The following is a 12,273-nucleotide window of genomic DNA, read 5'->3' as shown; positions in this document are numbered from 1 at the left end:
TCTAACCACTGACTTTCAAAACACCTTGTATCTCAAACTCCAAGCTTACCTCGTTTTCTATGGCCAGGAGAAGCTTGCTTCTCGTGAGATCTGCTACTGAAACCCAGCAGGACACCGTGGGGCTCCTAGGCCTGGAAGCCTTTCTGTATCTCCCATTTCTTATTTAGGCTTCAGCCTCTATGACCTTCCCTGAGCTCCAAAGGGCAGGTTCAAACAGTTGTTAATCAGGGAAGGGAGGGGAGAAAGAGACAAGGCAGGAGCCGTCAAGAAACAATAGGGCAGCCTTGGGGCAGGGTTCTGGTTCCACCTCAAGGTGTACACATAACAGTATCTCTGAGCACTTCTACAGAAGTCAAAAGCCCCACCAAAAGGAAGATGTTAACTACTTGATAAAGCATTCTTCATCCCAGAGACAGTCACAGCTTGATAACTTCGAGAACCACCTGAGGCCAGATTAAAGAGTACAGGCCTTGCACACACCCTGATCCTTACTAGCAACCCTGCCCTTGAACCATTGCTATAAAACTCCTCACCAAATCCCCCTGGGTTGGGACACATAGTTTTGAGGCCATTAGCTCACTGTGTCCCCCTTTGCCTGGCAAAGCAATAAAGCTATTCTTTACTACTTTACCCAAAACCCTGTCTCTGAGATTCAATTTGGCACCAGTGTACAGAGGTCAAGTTTTTGGCATCACTACTTCAGCTTTTTCTTTTTTCTTTTCTTTTTGGCTGCACTGTGCAACCTGCAGGATCCTAGTTCCCTGACCAGGGATCCAACCCGTGCCCTCAGCAGTGAAAGAGCAGAGTCCTAACCTCTGGACTGCCAGGGAATTCCCTACTTCAGCTTTTTCAACTCTTTTTGTCTTCCAAAAATTTATAGAGCTCTGTTTTCTCCATTTCTGTGATCTTTTTCTTACGAATTTACATGATGCAATTCCCTCATCTCATTTTAGTGGTGCTTCATGAGCAGGCAGAGGAATTGTATTTGTTCAATACTCTGTTTAAGGAGAAACAACACAGATTCTTAGGGAAAGTTTGTCACCTCATCCAAATCCTGTATTGAATGAAAATCAGTTTACTAAATTTACTTTTAGGATAAATTTAGCATTTATTTTCACCCTAATTTTTATTTTTCTAGGCCTAAATAAATAAAAAGTTTTAAATTGAAATTATATTCTCATTCACTGCATTTAGAATTTCTCTTTAATACCATATTTGGTGTATAATCTGAAGAAGGAATCATTCAGTTTCAGAAAGGTAACATTAAAGATCATAAAGCCTACCTCAAAGCCAAACTTTCAGAAAAATAAAGAATAATACAAATTTATTTATTATGAATTGATTAATCTTATAAAATATTTGAATAAAGTTCATTTAAAAACTCTTAAAGATACACACCAGAAACCAAAGGATACACACATATTATTTAATAAGCTTAAATTTCTGTGGTTGTAGAACAATTCAGTATAGTAATTTAATTTAAGAGAAGTGATAAGGAATAGATTGAATGATACAATGGAGTTTATGATATACAGGAGCAGAATTCCCCATGCTAAGATATGTCTCTCTGGCATATTAATTGTTTTAAGTTGTTTTTTCTTCTTTCTTTTCTGAGAAACAGCAGACATGGGAAGGGCTCTGAAAAACCAAATAGGAGTTGCTATTTTGTAAGAAAAATTTACATTTGTAAAGGAAATCTCCATTTGTAAGGGTGTCTCCCTCTCTATATCTGGAAGAGAAAGATGACAAAATCTAGAAATTCTTAACAACGAAAAGGCAAGGACGTCAATCTGCATCACAATCCCTTGTTTACTGTGCTTTTCTTGGTAACCTCCCATAACTGACTCTCTCCACCCTCAACATCCTCTTTTGTCTGTAGCTGAGGATAGTATTTAAAGTGAGGGCTTTGGACAGTTTGGCTAATGACTCAGTGTTTCTGGGTATCTCCCATGAATACGTGTTATTAAACTTTTGTTTGATTTTCACCTGTTAATCTGTCTCATGTCAATTTAATGTGTAGACCAGGCAGAAGAACCAATAAGTGTAGAGGAAAATTTCTTTTCTCCTGGTATGATCAGGCCATTCAAGATCACTGTTCGCTTGCTCTCAGTACATCGCCTTGCTCGATCAGTCCCTGCTTCACATACACCCTACTCAACCTGACTGACCTTCCCTCTTCATCACGGAGCCTAATCAGTAAATGCCTACATACTTGCTCCCAGCCCCAACTAGTAATTGTTCTAATCTTTAGCTCAGAACATCTCCACCATGATAGCTTATCAAAGGGGCAGTGATGGTTCTGCTTGTCCTCTGCTGGTTTCCCTGGTAGCCGATGAGCCAACCCGACGTCAATTCCCCCTATAACTAGTAACCTCCCCTCCCCGTGCCCCCATAGCGAAGACTGCTGCCACGTCCCGCCCACCTGCCCACCTGCAGGTGTCACTCCATGGACCTTGCTTCAGACATGTAAGATCCCACTATCTACTAAACCATTGATGCCGCTGCCACTGACGCCAGGCTCTTTCTTCCAACTCAAGGCTGGGTAAGTACAGGGCTTGCAGGCCTGTGGGGTGCAGCCCAACCCCCCCCCCCCAACATAAAAATGGTGAAAATAGTAAAATTATAACTTTACAATTTGATACTATAGTTTTGTTTTAAACACCACAGAAATCAAGTATACAATGAGATAACTAAAAGACAGAAAAATAATAGTTTGTTTAGCATTCCACTTCCAGAATACTGAAGGTCATGTAAACAATAGATCGAAATATTACTCTGATCAGTTAATAAATTGAATGGACCGACACAGGAAAACAGCACAATCATTTTCTTTTCATTCATTAAAATCATTAGTAAACATTATTCATATTCTAGCAAGAAACGTTTCCTTTTGTATACTCTTAATAGGCAGAATTCTAAATGCTACAGGGTTTCTATGAAATTTGGAAACAAATGCAAAGATACATTAAAAATTATTGATATTGCATTGCAGTGTTCAGTGACATCACATGGTATGTTCAATGTGTTGTTATTATTAGCAATACAGAGTTCAGGATGCTGTGCAAGATTATAGTGAACACAAAGCATTTCCCTAAACCATACAGGTGCATCTGTGATGTGCTACCTCATATGATGTGTCTCACATTTTCACTGAATAAAACTTCATTTTTAGCATATTCCAGAGACAAAATAAGTAGTCTCATTCTGTTTAAAACAATTAAACTTATCTATGTTTCCAGACTTTGTTGCCAATCTGTGTATTCTCATTCCACAGTACAATGAAATCAGAACAATCACACATTATGAAATAATGGGAAAAAGCATTGGCTCTGGAGTTTGTAAATCTGGGACTGAGTCTTTACTGCACTGAAGTGGGTTTTTCACCTCTAACAGCCTAAGATTCTTACTCTGTAAAATAAGGTTGCTAGAGTGTCAAATCAGATGTCACAGTACAGTTGAAATACTTTTAGACAATAAGATACTATAACATTGTTCTTATAACTGAAATTTTTTAGCATCTTATCAAATAATGCTTTGATTGATAAAAAGTAAATGATAAAAAGTAAAGCATGTTAGAAGATTTCTTACAACCACAAATACAAGTCTACTGTGGAAAAAAAAATCATAACAAAGTTTACGTCTGTGGCTATGGGCTAGGAGTCACTGAAGAAGGAGCATAAGGAAACTTTTTGAGGGGTGCTAGCGTGCTCTCTATCCTGTTAGGATAGGATTTGTCTAGGTATACACATTTGTCAGGACTCAGTGGATGATATGTTTAAGATTTGTGCATTTCTATATATATATATATATATATATATATAGTCTCAAAGAAAGCAAAAACAAAAATAACTACTGTACTCTGGTTAGTGAAATGTATGCTAAAATGTTTAGGGGTGGAATGTACTGACGTCTGCAACTTTGACATGCATTAAAAAAAAATTGGATTGATGGAGTTGATAGAGAATGGATAGATGAATAGGGAGCTAATGAAGCAGATGTAATGAGATATTTATTGTCAAGTCTAGGGGGTGGGTATATAAGTATTCACTATAAAATTTTTTCACCTTTTCTGTACATGTGAAAATTTTTACATGAAATGTTGAAAAAGAAAGGACAAAAAGCTAAAAATAAAAACCTACCATTTCACAGAAGGTATGCCTTGTCTCCAGCTCTTCCTTAAGGGGTAATGTGTTGACCTAAATGTCTATATTTGTAAAGCATGTACAATGTAACTACTACCACTCAGTCTCCCACTAAAGAAACCCAGAAAGAGGAAATATATTAAAAGAGCAAACCTAGACAAAATTGAAAGCAAAGGAAATCAAGTTATTTGAATTTTCAAATAGACAAGGTATAGCCTAATTAATGAAAGACAAGATATGACTTGTCATTAATAGAGAAGGGTTGCTTATACAGTCTCAGCTGAAATAATATATTATATTTCAATAATACAAATTTTTAAAATTTCCAACTGGAAATGGAAAACTTTTATACTTAAAAATATAAAATGGCAAAAATGATAATATCAAATATCTCTGATAATATCAAATAGAGACTATGACAGGAACAATAAAAGAGGAATTAATGAGGAAAAAAGGAAATAACTTCAAAACTAAACTACACGGAATTTTTCAAAAATTTCTAGTGATGAATAATGTTTATGCTACTGATATTTCTTCAAATATAAAAAGCATGGTTTATTGTCCGGTTTCTTATATCAAGAACTTAAAAATATGGTTTTTCTTCCCAGTTTTGACAAAAGCAAAACTGAAAGGAAAATATTAGCACTAGTGTATTATGAAGATAGATAGAGCTGAAATTAAATCTTAGGGAATAGTTTGAAATTTTAAAAAATAAAATACTGAAAAATGTCTTAGAAAATAGAATTTAGTTTCTAACCTGTTAAAAATTTCACTTGGAAAGTGACTTAGGAAAAAATATATTAAGTCAACATATTATTTGAAAAAAAGAAAAAAAGTAGTAAGTAAAATTAGGTTCTACCTCTGAACATGCAAAGAAGGCTTTGGATAATGTGCTATCTACCTCAACAAAATCGTAACCTTTGGAGAGCAATGTGTGAAAAAGCCCACTCACACACTTAAGAAATTCTGCTCACCTCCAGGCCCTGCTGAGCAAGTAAGTCCTTATTCTGAAGTTTTGTGAAGGGGCAGCTGTTCGTGGTTTGACCTTTGGTTTAAATGGCCTGGTTTCAAAAGTAAGCACAACAATCAGAAAATGAGGCAGCCTCAAGAGCAGAAGCCAACACATATATCAAGATTTTCTATGAAGTTAAGGCCATTGCTGTGTCATTCATTCAATTTTAAATCAGTCCAGAACAAGAAGAGGACCCCTCTCTGGGAGAGAGAGAGAGAGAGAGAGAGAGAGACTGTGTCCCCAGTTGCTGTTACCTTCATATTTCCATGATTTCTTGCTCTGTACATTTCTTGCCCTTGGCTTTCTATGAGACATTCTTTGTACTTTCTCTCCCCCATTTCTTCTCCACGTACTGCTCTATTATTTAGCAGGCTTGAGTGTGTTTCCTTTACTTTAAACCAAAGGAGCCCCAACTAAACAGAATGGATAAGAATTAGGGAATTCCTGGTAGTCCAGTGGTTAGGACTCCACGCTTCCACTGCAGGGGCATGGGTTCGATCCCTGGTGGGGGAACTAAGATCCCGCAAGCCACGTGGCACTGAAACCGTGCACCTCAGATTGGGACTTGAACCCACGTGCCAGGACTCAAACCGGGCCAAAACCCAGATTGGGACTTGAACCCATGATGCTGGGACTCGAACCCAGCCAAAACCCACAGTCTTCCAAATGCGATCACACACCTGCTTTCAGGACTTAATGAAGCTCTGGTTTTTGATGTCTCATTGCAGAAAGAATTCAGTGAGACACAAAGTGATAGGTAAGAAGTGGGTTTATTTAGAGAGAAACACACTCCACAGACAGAGTGTGGGCCATCTCAGAGGTAAGAAAGGCACCAGGGTATGGGGTTGTCAGTTTTTATAGGAGTGTGTAATTTCACAGGCTAATGAGTGGGAGGAGTATTCCAGCTATTTTAGGAAGGGGCGGGGATTTCCAGGAATTGGGTCACCGCCTACTTTTTGATGCTTATGGTCCATCCTGGAACTGTCATGGCGCCTGTGGGTGTGTCATTTAGTTTGCTGATGTGTTACAGTGAGCGTATACTGAGGCTCAAGGTCTAGTGGAAGTCGACTTGTTTGCCATCTTGGACCCATTTGGTTCTAATCAGTTTATGTCATGTCCTTGGGCTATGTCATTCTTTCAAAGATTGTGCCCTGCCTCCTTCCCTCCTGTTTCAGCGTGGCCAAAAAGAAAGAATGAAAGAAAGAAAGAGTACAATTCAATGGTTTAAAAAAAAAGAATGAACAAAAATTAATTAATTATTATATACTTGAAGTGCCTGACACATAAGAGCAGATTAAATATTTGCTGAGTAAATAAATAAATTATAAGATAGAACATCTGTAATTGATTAAAATTTCAATGAGGAAATAATCCACCATTTCAGACATGTTTTTAAAATGATAAAGATATGGAGAATGATTAACTTTGATTTCTATTTTATTCAGTAATAAATTACAGCTAGGCCCAAAAAAATAAACATTTTTTAAAAAGTTTGTTAATTCTGCTTTTTTGAAACAACTCTAAAAGCTTTAGACTCTACATCTGAATACAAGTTGCAATTATATGACATAGTTATGGCAGTTTCAATTTATAAAAAATAAAATATTTGGTGAAATAAATTATCTGAGGGCAGATATATATTCTATTAAATGAAATAAGGATAAAATTATGACTTTTTCCATTCTTCTTAACAGTAGGGGGAGAATCTTTGTATACACAACTCTGTTACCTATGTAAAAATTCTGCACATTGGATTTTAAAATACAAAGTTAACCTCCTAAATATCATATTTTCAGAGCTCATTTTTATTACAGATTTAGTATATTGTTATGCAAAAAACAATGGATATCCTCTTCATAAAAATCGACATATTATTGTGAAGACTGTAATATAGACTTGTTTGAATATAATCACTTCATATTTTCTCATTCCATGAACTGATTCAGGAAGTATTTATTTAGTTTTTAAGTACAAAACCCTGTGATGGTACCAGAGAGGAATACAGAAATGAAAACTGGGTGAACTACTACTAAGGAAAAGGAGGATGAAATTGTCACTGCAAATAAGTAAGTAAAGTTCTTATTGGAGAATTAAAGGAAGAGGATACAATTTTGAATTGAGCCTTGGAAAATGAAATGGATTACGTTCAGTCAAGTGGTGTTAATTGACCAAAGACTTTGGGCATAACTTATTTTATCAGGTTTTATCATTTGTTTCTGGAAAGGGAATTATATATTGATCAGTGGTAGACTTTGGAGGCAAACAAAAAATGGATCTTAAACACTCAATGATTGATAAAACTGAAGATAAAACAAGCGAACTAAACACGGCTCTGACTTCAGGCTATTACTGTTAGATTTTAGTAAACTTGGAAACAACAGGAAATTCCAAACTGCACATTTTTGCCAAATCTTATTGTGTTTAACTTATATCCTTAAGTTGCTCTGAGTCTTATATAATAGTTTGTGTACATTAACAGCCAATTGACTTGGAGCGAACACGGTGAGACAACAGCATATCAGGAAAAAGGAATGATAAGGACAGGTGCAGAGCACAGAGTCTTTGGAGGATCAGATCTGTTGTGCTTCATGCAGTAAGTACTGAATACACTCCACTCCAATCTTGGGAGGCCTAATGGTCTAAGCTGAGTCATCTTGGAGCTTGATATGAAATTCACATTTTTCTGTATGAAGGGTCTGAACTGTCACCATTCTTGGCCTTATACTCAGCTCTCACCCTTTGTTTCCCAAGTATGGTCCTCTTACTGATGGCAAGACACCACATGATTGTAGGGGTTACCATGACATCTGCTCACATACTGAGAAAGATTCAGTCCCTTTTCAACCTTTGGGAATACCTCAAGAAGAAAGCCTGATTTTAATATTTTAAAGAATATTAAGTTTTTTAACAATTCTTTAACACTTACTATTGCCCTTTTTAAAGGGGGGGCTATGAGGTGTCAGGCTCAGAGCATTGACAGGCAAGAGTATTCAGATAGTATTTATTAGTATTCTATGTTCATTACATTTATGAAAGGTGATATTGGTTTACTATTTATGACGTAATATGAAGTTTACTTTTTTTAAAATTAACTTATTTATTTATCTATTTTTGGCTGCGTTGGGTCTTCGTTGCTGCACGCGGGCTTTCTCTAGTTGCGGTGAGCGGGGCTACTCTTTGTTGTGGTGCAAGGGCTTCTCATTGCGGTGGCTTCTCTTGTTGCGGAGCACGGGCTCTAGGTACATGGGCTTCAGTAGTTGCAGCACGCAGGCACAGTAGTTGTGGCTCGCAGGCTTAGTTGCTCTGCGGCATGTGGGTTCTTCCCAAACCAGGGCTCAAACCCGTGTCCCCTGCATCGGCAGGCGGATTCTTAACCACTGCGCCACCCGGGAAGTCCCGAAGTTTACTTTTTTAAAATAAATTTATTTAATTTTTGGCTTCCTTGGGTCTTCGTTGCTGCACGCGGGCTTTCTCTAGTTTCGGAGAGTGGGGGCTACTCTTCATTGCGGTGCACGGACTTCTCATTGAGGTGGCTTCTCTTGTGGAGCACAGGCTCTAGGCACACAGGCTTAAGTAGTTGTGGCACGTGGGCTCAATAGGTGTGGCTCGCGGGCTCTAGAGCTCGGGCTCAGTAATTATGGCGCACGGGCTTAGTTGCTCCGGGGCGTCTGGGATCTCCCTGGACCAGGGATCGAACCCATGTCCCCTGCATTGGCAGGCAGACTCTCAACCACTGCGCCACCAGGGAAGTCCCTGAAGTTTACTTTTTAAAAATAAATGTATTTAATTTACAAATAGTTAATTATTAAGAAACATTAAGAAAATTAATAGTATAGTTTTCACCTAGATATGGCAAAATTGCGAGGATTTCACACAAATTAGTGACGTGTTGAGCCATTGCTCTGAGCTGAGGGAGAAGCTGTGAGAGGGTGTGCTGTCAGCTAGAAGTGCAAGAACAGAAATTAGAGGCCCCTTCTCTCCATGTACCTTTGTGGGAGAGGAAGAATTCTCCTCTACCCTTCCAGGTTCTTCTGGCTGGTCTAAAAATTAAATTGACATGAGACTGATTAACAGGAGAAAATCAAACAAAGTTTAATAACATGTATATATATGGGAGAGACCCAGAAGAACTGAGTAAGTCACCAAAATGGCTAAAACCCTCACCTTAAATATCATCTTCAGCTAAAGACAAAAGAAGGTGTTGTTCATCATGATTTGGGACGTCAAAGGGTAGAATGGCAATTCACATGGAGATGGAAAAGCAAATGTTTGGTAAATAAATGTTTGCTGGGCCCTGCAGAGACAGTGGGACACTGAGGGAACTCTAATCACGGGGCCCCCGCTGAGTTTCCCTCACCACATCTAACCCATATTCTTTGCAGAGGTCTCTGGTGATAGCTCTGTTCCAGGAACAGGCCCTCTATCTAAATTGTTATAAGGCAGTTAGGGGGAAAGTCAGAGTTTCTTCCTGACTCTTTGGGGCTTGATTGTTTTCAGCCTGAAATAATCGGCATGCCAGACACATTTGGGGGTGGCAAGTTGGCACGTTTTGTTTGCCTACACCTTCAACTCAGTTTATGAAATAGCGATCTCTCTAAGTTGATGTTCGGCAATCCTGTTCATGATAGATGGCTTCAGGAAGGCAAAGCCAGCTGTTGCTTTTAATCCTGTGTACTATGAAAGCAGGGACAGAGATGTTTGCTTTCTCTTCTATTTGTGTTAGCGCCATGATAAAATATGACCTTTTCTGCTGTTTGTCTTTGACCTTGAGGTCACGTGCATCTTTTCTACAAAGTTGCTCAAGCTGGTTATTTTTCCATTATTGGTAAGAGAAAAGAGGCAGATCCAATATAGATGTGCAGTTTTTGTTTTTATCTGAATTTTTGTTTTTATTTTAACTGTATTTGATAAGGAATGAATATATAGGGCTATAAAGATTCTTTTTTTAGGACTAAAAAATTTCTCTTTATGAAAAAAATGCATCGCTTTTGAAATTTAAATGATATTTCATTATTAACTAGAAGTATATCCCTTCTAATCTACGTAGAGTAATAAAACATATTATGTGACTAAGAAAGAAAGTAACTGTAGAATATAGTGTGTTTTATAATAAAATGCTTATTCAGTTATGAATTTTAAATCAGTTATAATCATTTAATGAAAAATTTTAACCATTAAATATTTTGGTAACAGACACATGATTGTGTTATACTCGAATTATCAGACCAAATTAAACAAAACTCGAATAATCATATCAGGAAATACCATCAATGTAGTCACTGAATAGTTTGGTAGCTAACTATATTGACTTTTAAAAATAAATGCTGTATTTGACAAGTTTTGAATACTGCTTTTTAAAATGATCTTAACAAATTTGGGGCTCTTGAACTATTTGTTAGTGGAGACAGAGTTTGAACCTATCGTTTTTATTTGTAGAATAAATAAACAAACATGTTTATTATTAGTTATAAACAAACATGTGCTAGAAGCCCAGTAGATATTATTTTTATTTACCACCTATTTCTTTCCGTCTGGAGTTATTTCAGTTGATTAGTCCAAGTATTCTGAACCATCTTTTCCTTTGGAGTATGTTCATTCCGAACCTCATTGGCAACCAACCTGTCTCTTTTATTTATTTATTTATTTATTTATGGCTGTGCTGGGTCTTCGTTTCTGTGCGAGGGCTTTCTCCAGTTGCGGCGAGCGGGGGCCACTCTTCATCGCGGTGCGCGGGCCTCTCACTATCGCGGCCTCTCGTTGCGGAGCACAGGCTCCAGACGTGCAGGCTCAGTAGCTGTGGCTCACGGACCTAGTTGCTCTGCGACATGTGGGATCCCCCCAGACCAGGGCTCGAACCCGTGTCCCCTGCATTGGCAGGCAGATTCTCAACCACTGCGCCACCAGGGAAGCCCCCAACCTGTCTCTTGATCAATTGCTCTTATTATTGTTTAGTCCATTCATTTATAACCTCATTTTTGCAACAGCTCAATTATTTTAAAGGCTTCCTGGAATGACTTGTGTGCTTGGGGAGTGTATTTCCTTGAAACTTTTAACATTCTTTGCTTAAGTATCATTGATGTCACAAATATGTTTTGGTTTCTTGCCCTATGTTTTCCCTCAGAATTCATGACATCCCTTCCCCCTACCACACCAAGGGGCACCCCAGATTACCATCATTATGCTAGAAATTTCAGCCAGCACTTCCTGGAGGCTGTCAGTTTTCTTCACAAACATTATTGCGGCTTCGCTTTAGACATCACATGCCTTATAGTCTTCTAAACTGGTTTGCTTCTTTTGAAATGCGTAGAGGAACTGAACACCCAAAAATAATAAAGAAAAATCAATTTGTCTTTCTTTAGCGGTGCGCTGCCTTCCTCTGGTAGTTCCATTTAAAGTAAGTGAATATCAGATTTTAAAATTAAATATTAAATGCTGAAAGGAATTTAAGAAATGTTTCTCAGACTTGAGCACTGGTGGAAGTCGTCAAGAGTACCTTTGAAGACTACAAAATTCTTAGACTATATATTGAGAAACTGTTTCTTACAAATTCAAAGCCTCTGCTTTATGTTTTCGCTTCATGGTGGTGCCTAGTCATAAGGTGGTCATCTAAATTATCCACAGTTTGCATGTAGATTTACATTATCAAAATTACAAAAACAAAAACTTAAAAATACTCCTGGAGGACTTGTGGACACTTAAAAATAGATATGTAGATCTCAGTTTGAAAAATACTGACCAGCTCCTACACTATGATTTCACAAGTGAAAAAGTTAAGTCCAGGGAGGTGAGGGGGCCTTGTTCAGGGTCACCAAAGAGTTAACGGCATAAGACTTGGTAAGAAGATTGTGCGTGAGTGTGTGTGTGTGTGTGCGCACATGTGAGTGTGTGTACATATGACATAGTTTGTGTCCACCTAGTTTTCCTTCACTTTAAGTCTTGAAACAACATGCTGCCCTTTACTTAAAGGTTATGGTCATATTGAAACCTAAGACATCATTTGGGAAAAAGGCATTGCAATTAATTATAAGGTTTGTGTTTATGCTTTCCTTTATTCATTTAATTTAAGAATCCACTCATTCATTAAAACATGGAAAGCTAAAAACCAATTTCTCCACCAAA

General features: G+C 37.8%; 1 protein-coding gene across 1 annotated transcript in view; it reads right to left on the bottom strand.

Moving 5' to 3' along the window:
• The window catches only part of SUCNR1 (succinate receptor 1), a 52,845-nt gene extending 41,457 nt beyond the window's left edge, over nt 1-11,388 (bottom strand). The window contains 1 exon segment of the mRNA XM_068545633.1: nt 11,326-11,388. Within this exon segment, the coding sequence (XP_068401734.1) occupies nt 11,326-11,388 (63 nt within the window).
• Nucleotides 11,389-12,273: the final 885 nt, after the last annotated feature.

Source organism: Eschrichtius robustus, chromosome 6, assembly GCF_028021215.1.
Source record: "Eschrichtius robustus isolate mEscRob2 chromosome 6, mEscRob2.pri, whole genome shotgun sequence".
NCBI classification, from domain to species: Eukaryota; Metazoa; Chordata; class Mammalia; order Artiodactyla; family Eschrichtiidae; genus Eschrichtius; species Eschrichtius robustus.
Note: the sequence above shows the minus strand (reverse complement) of the source record. Positions and strands in the feature narration are given on the sequence as shown.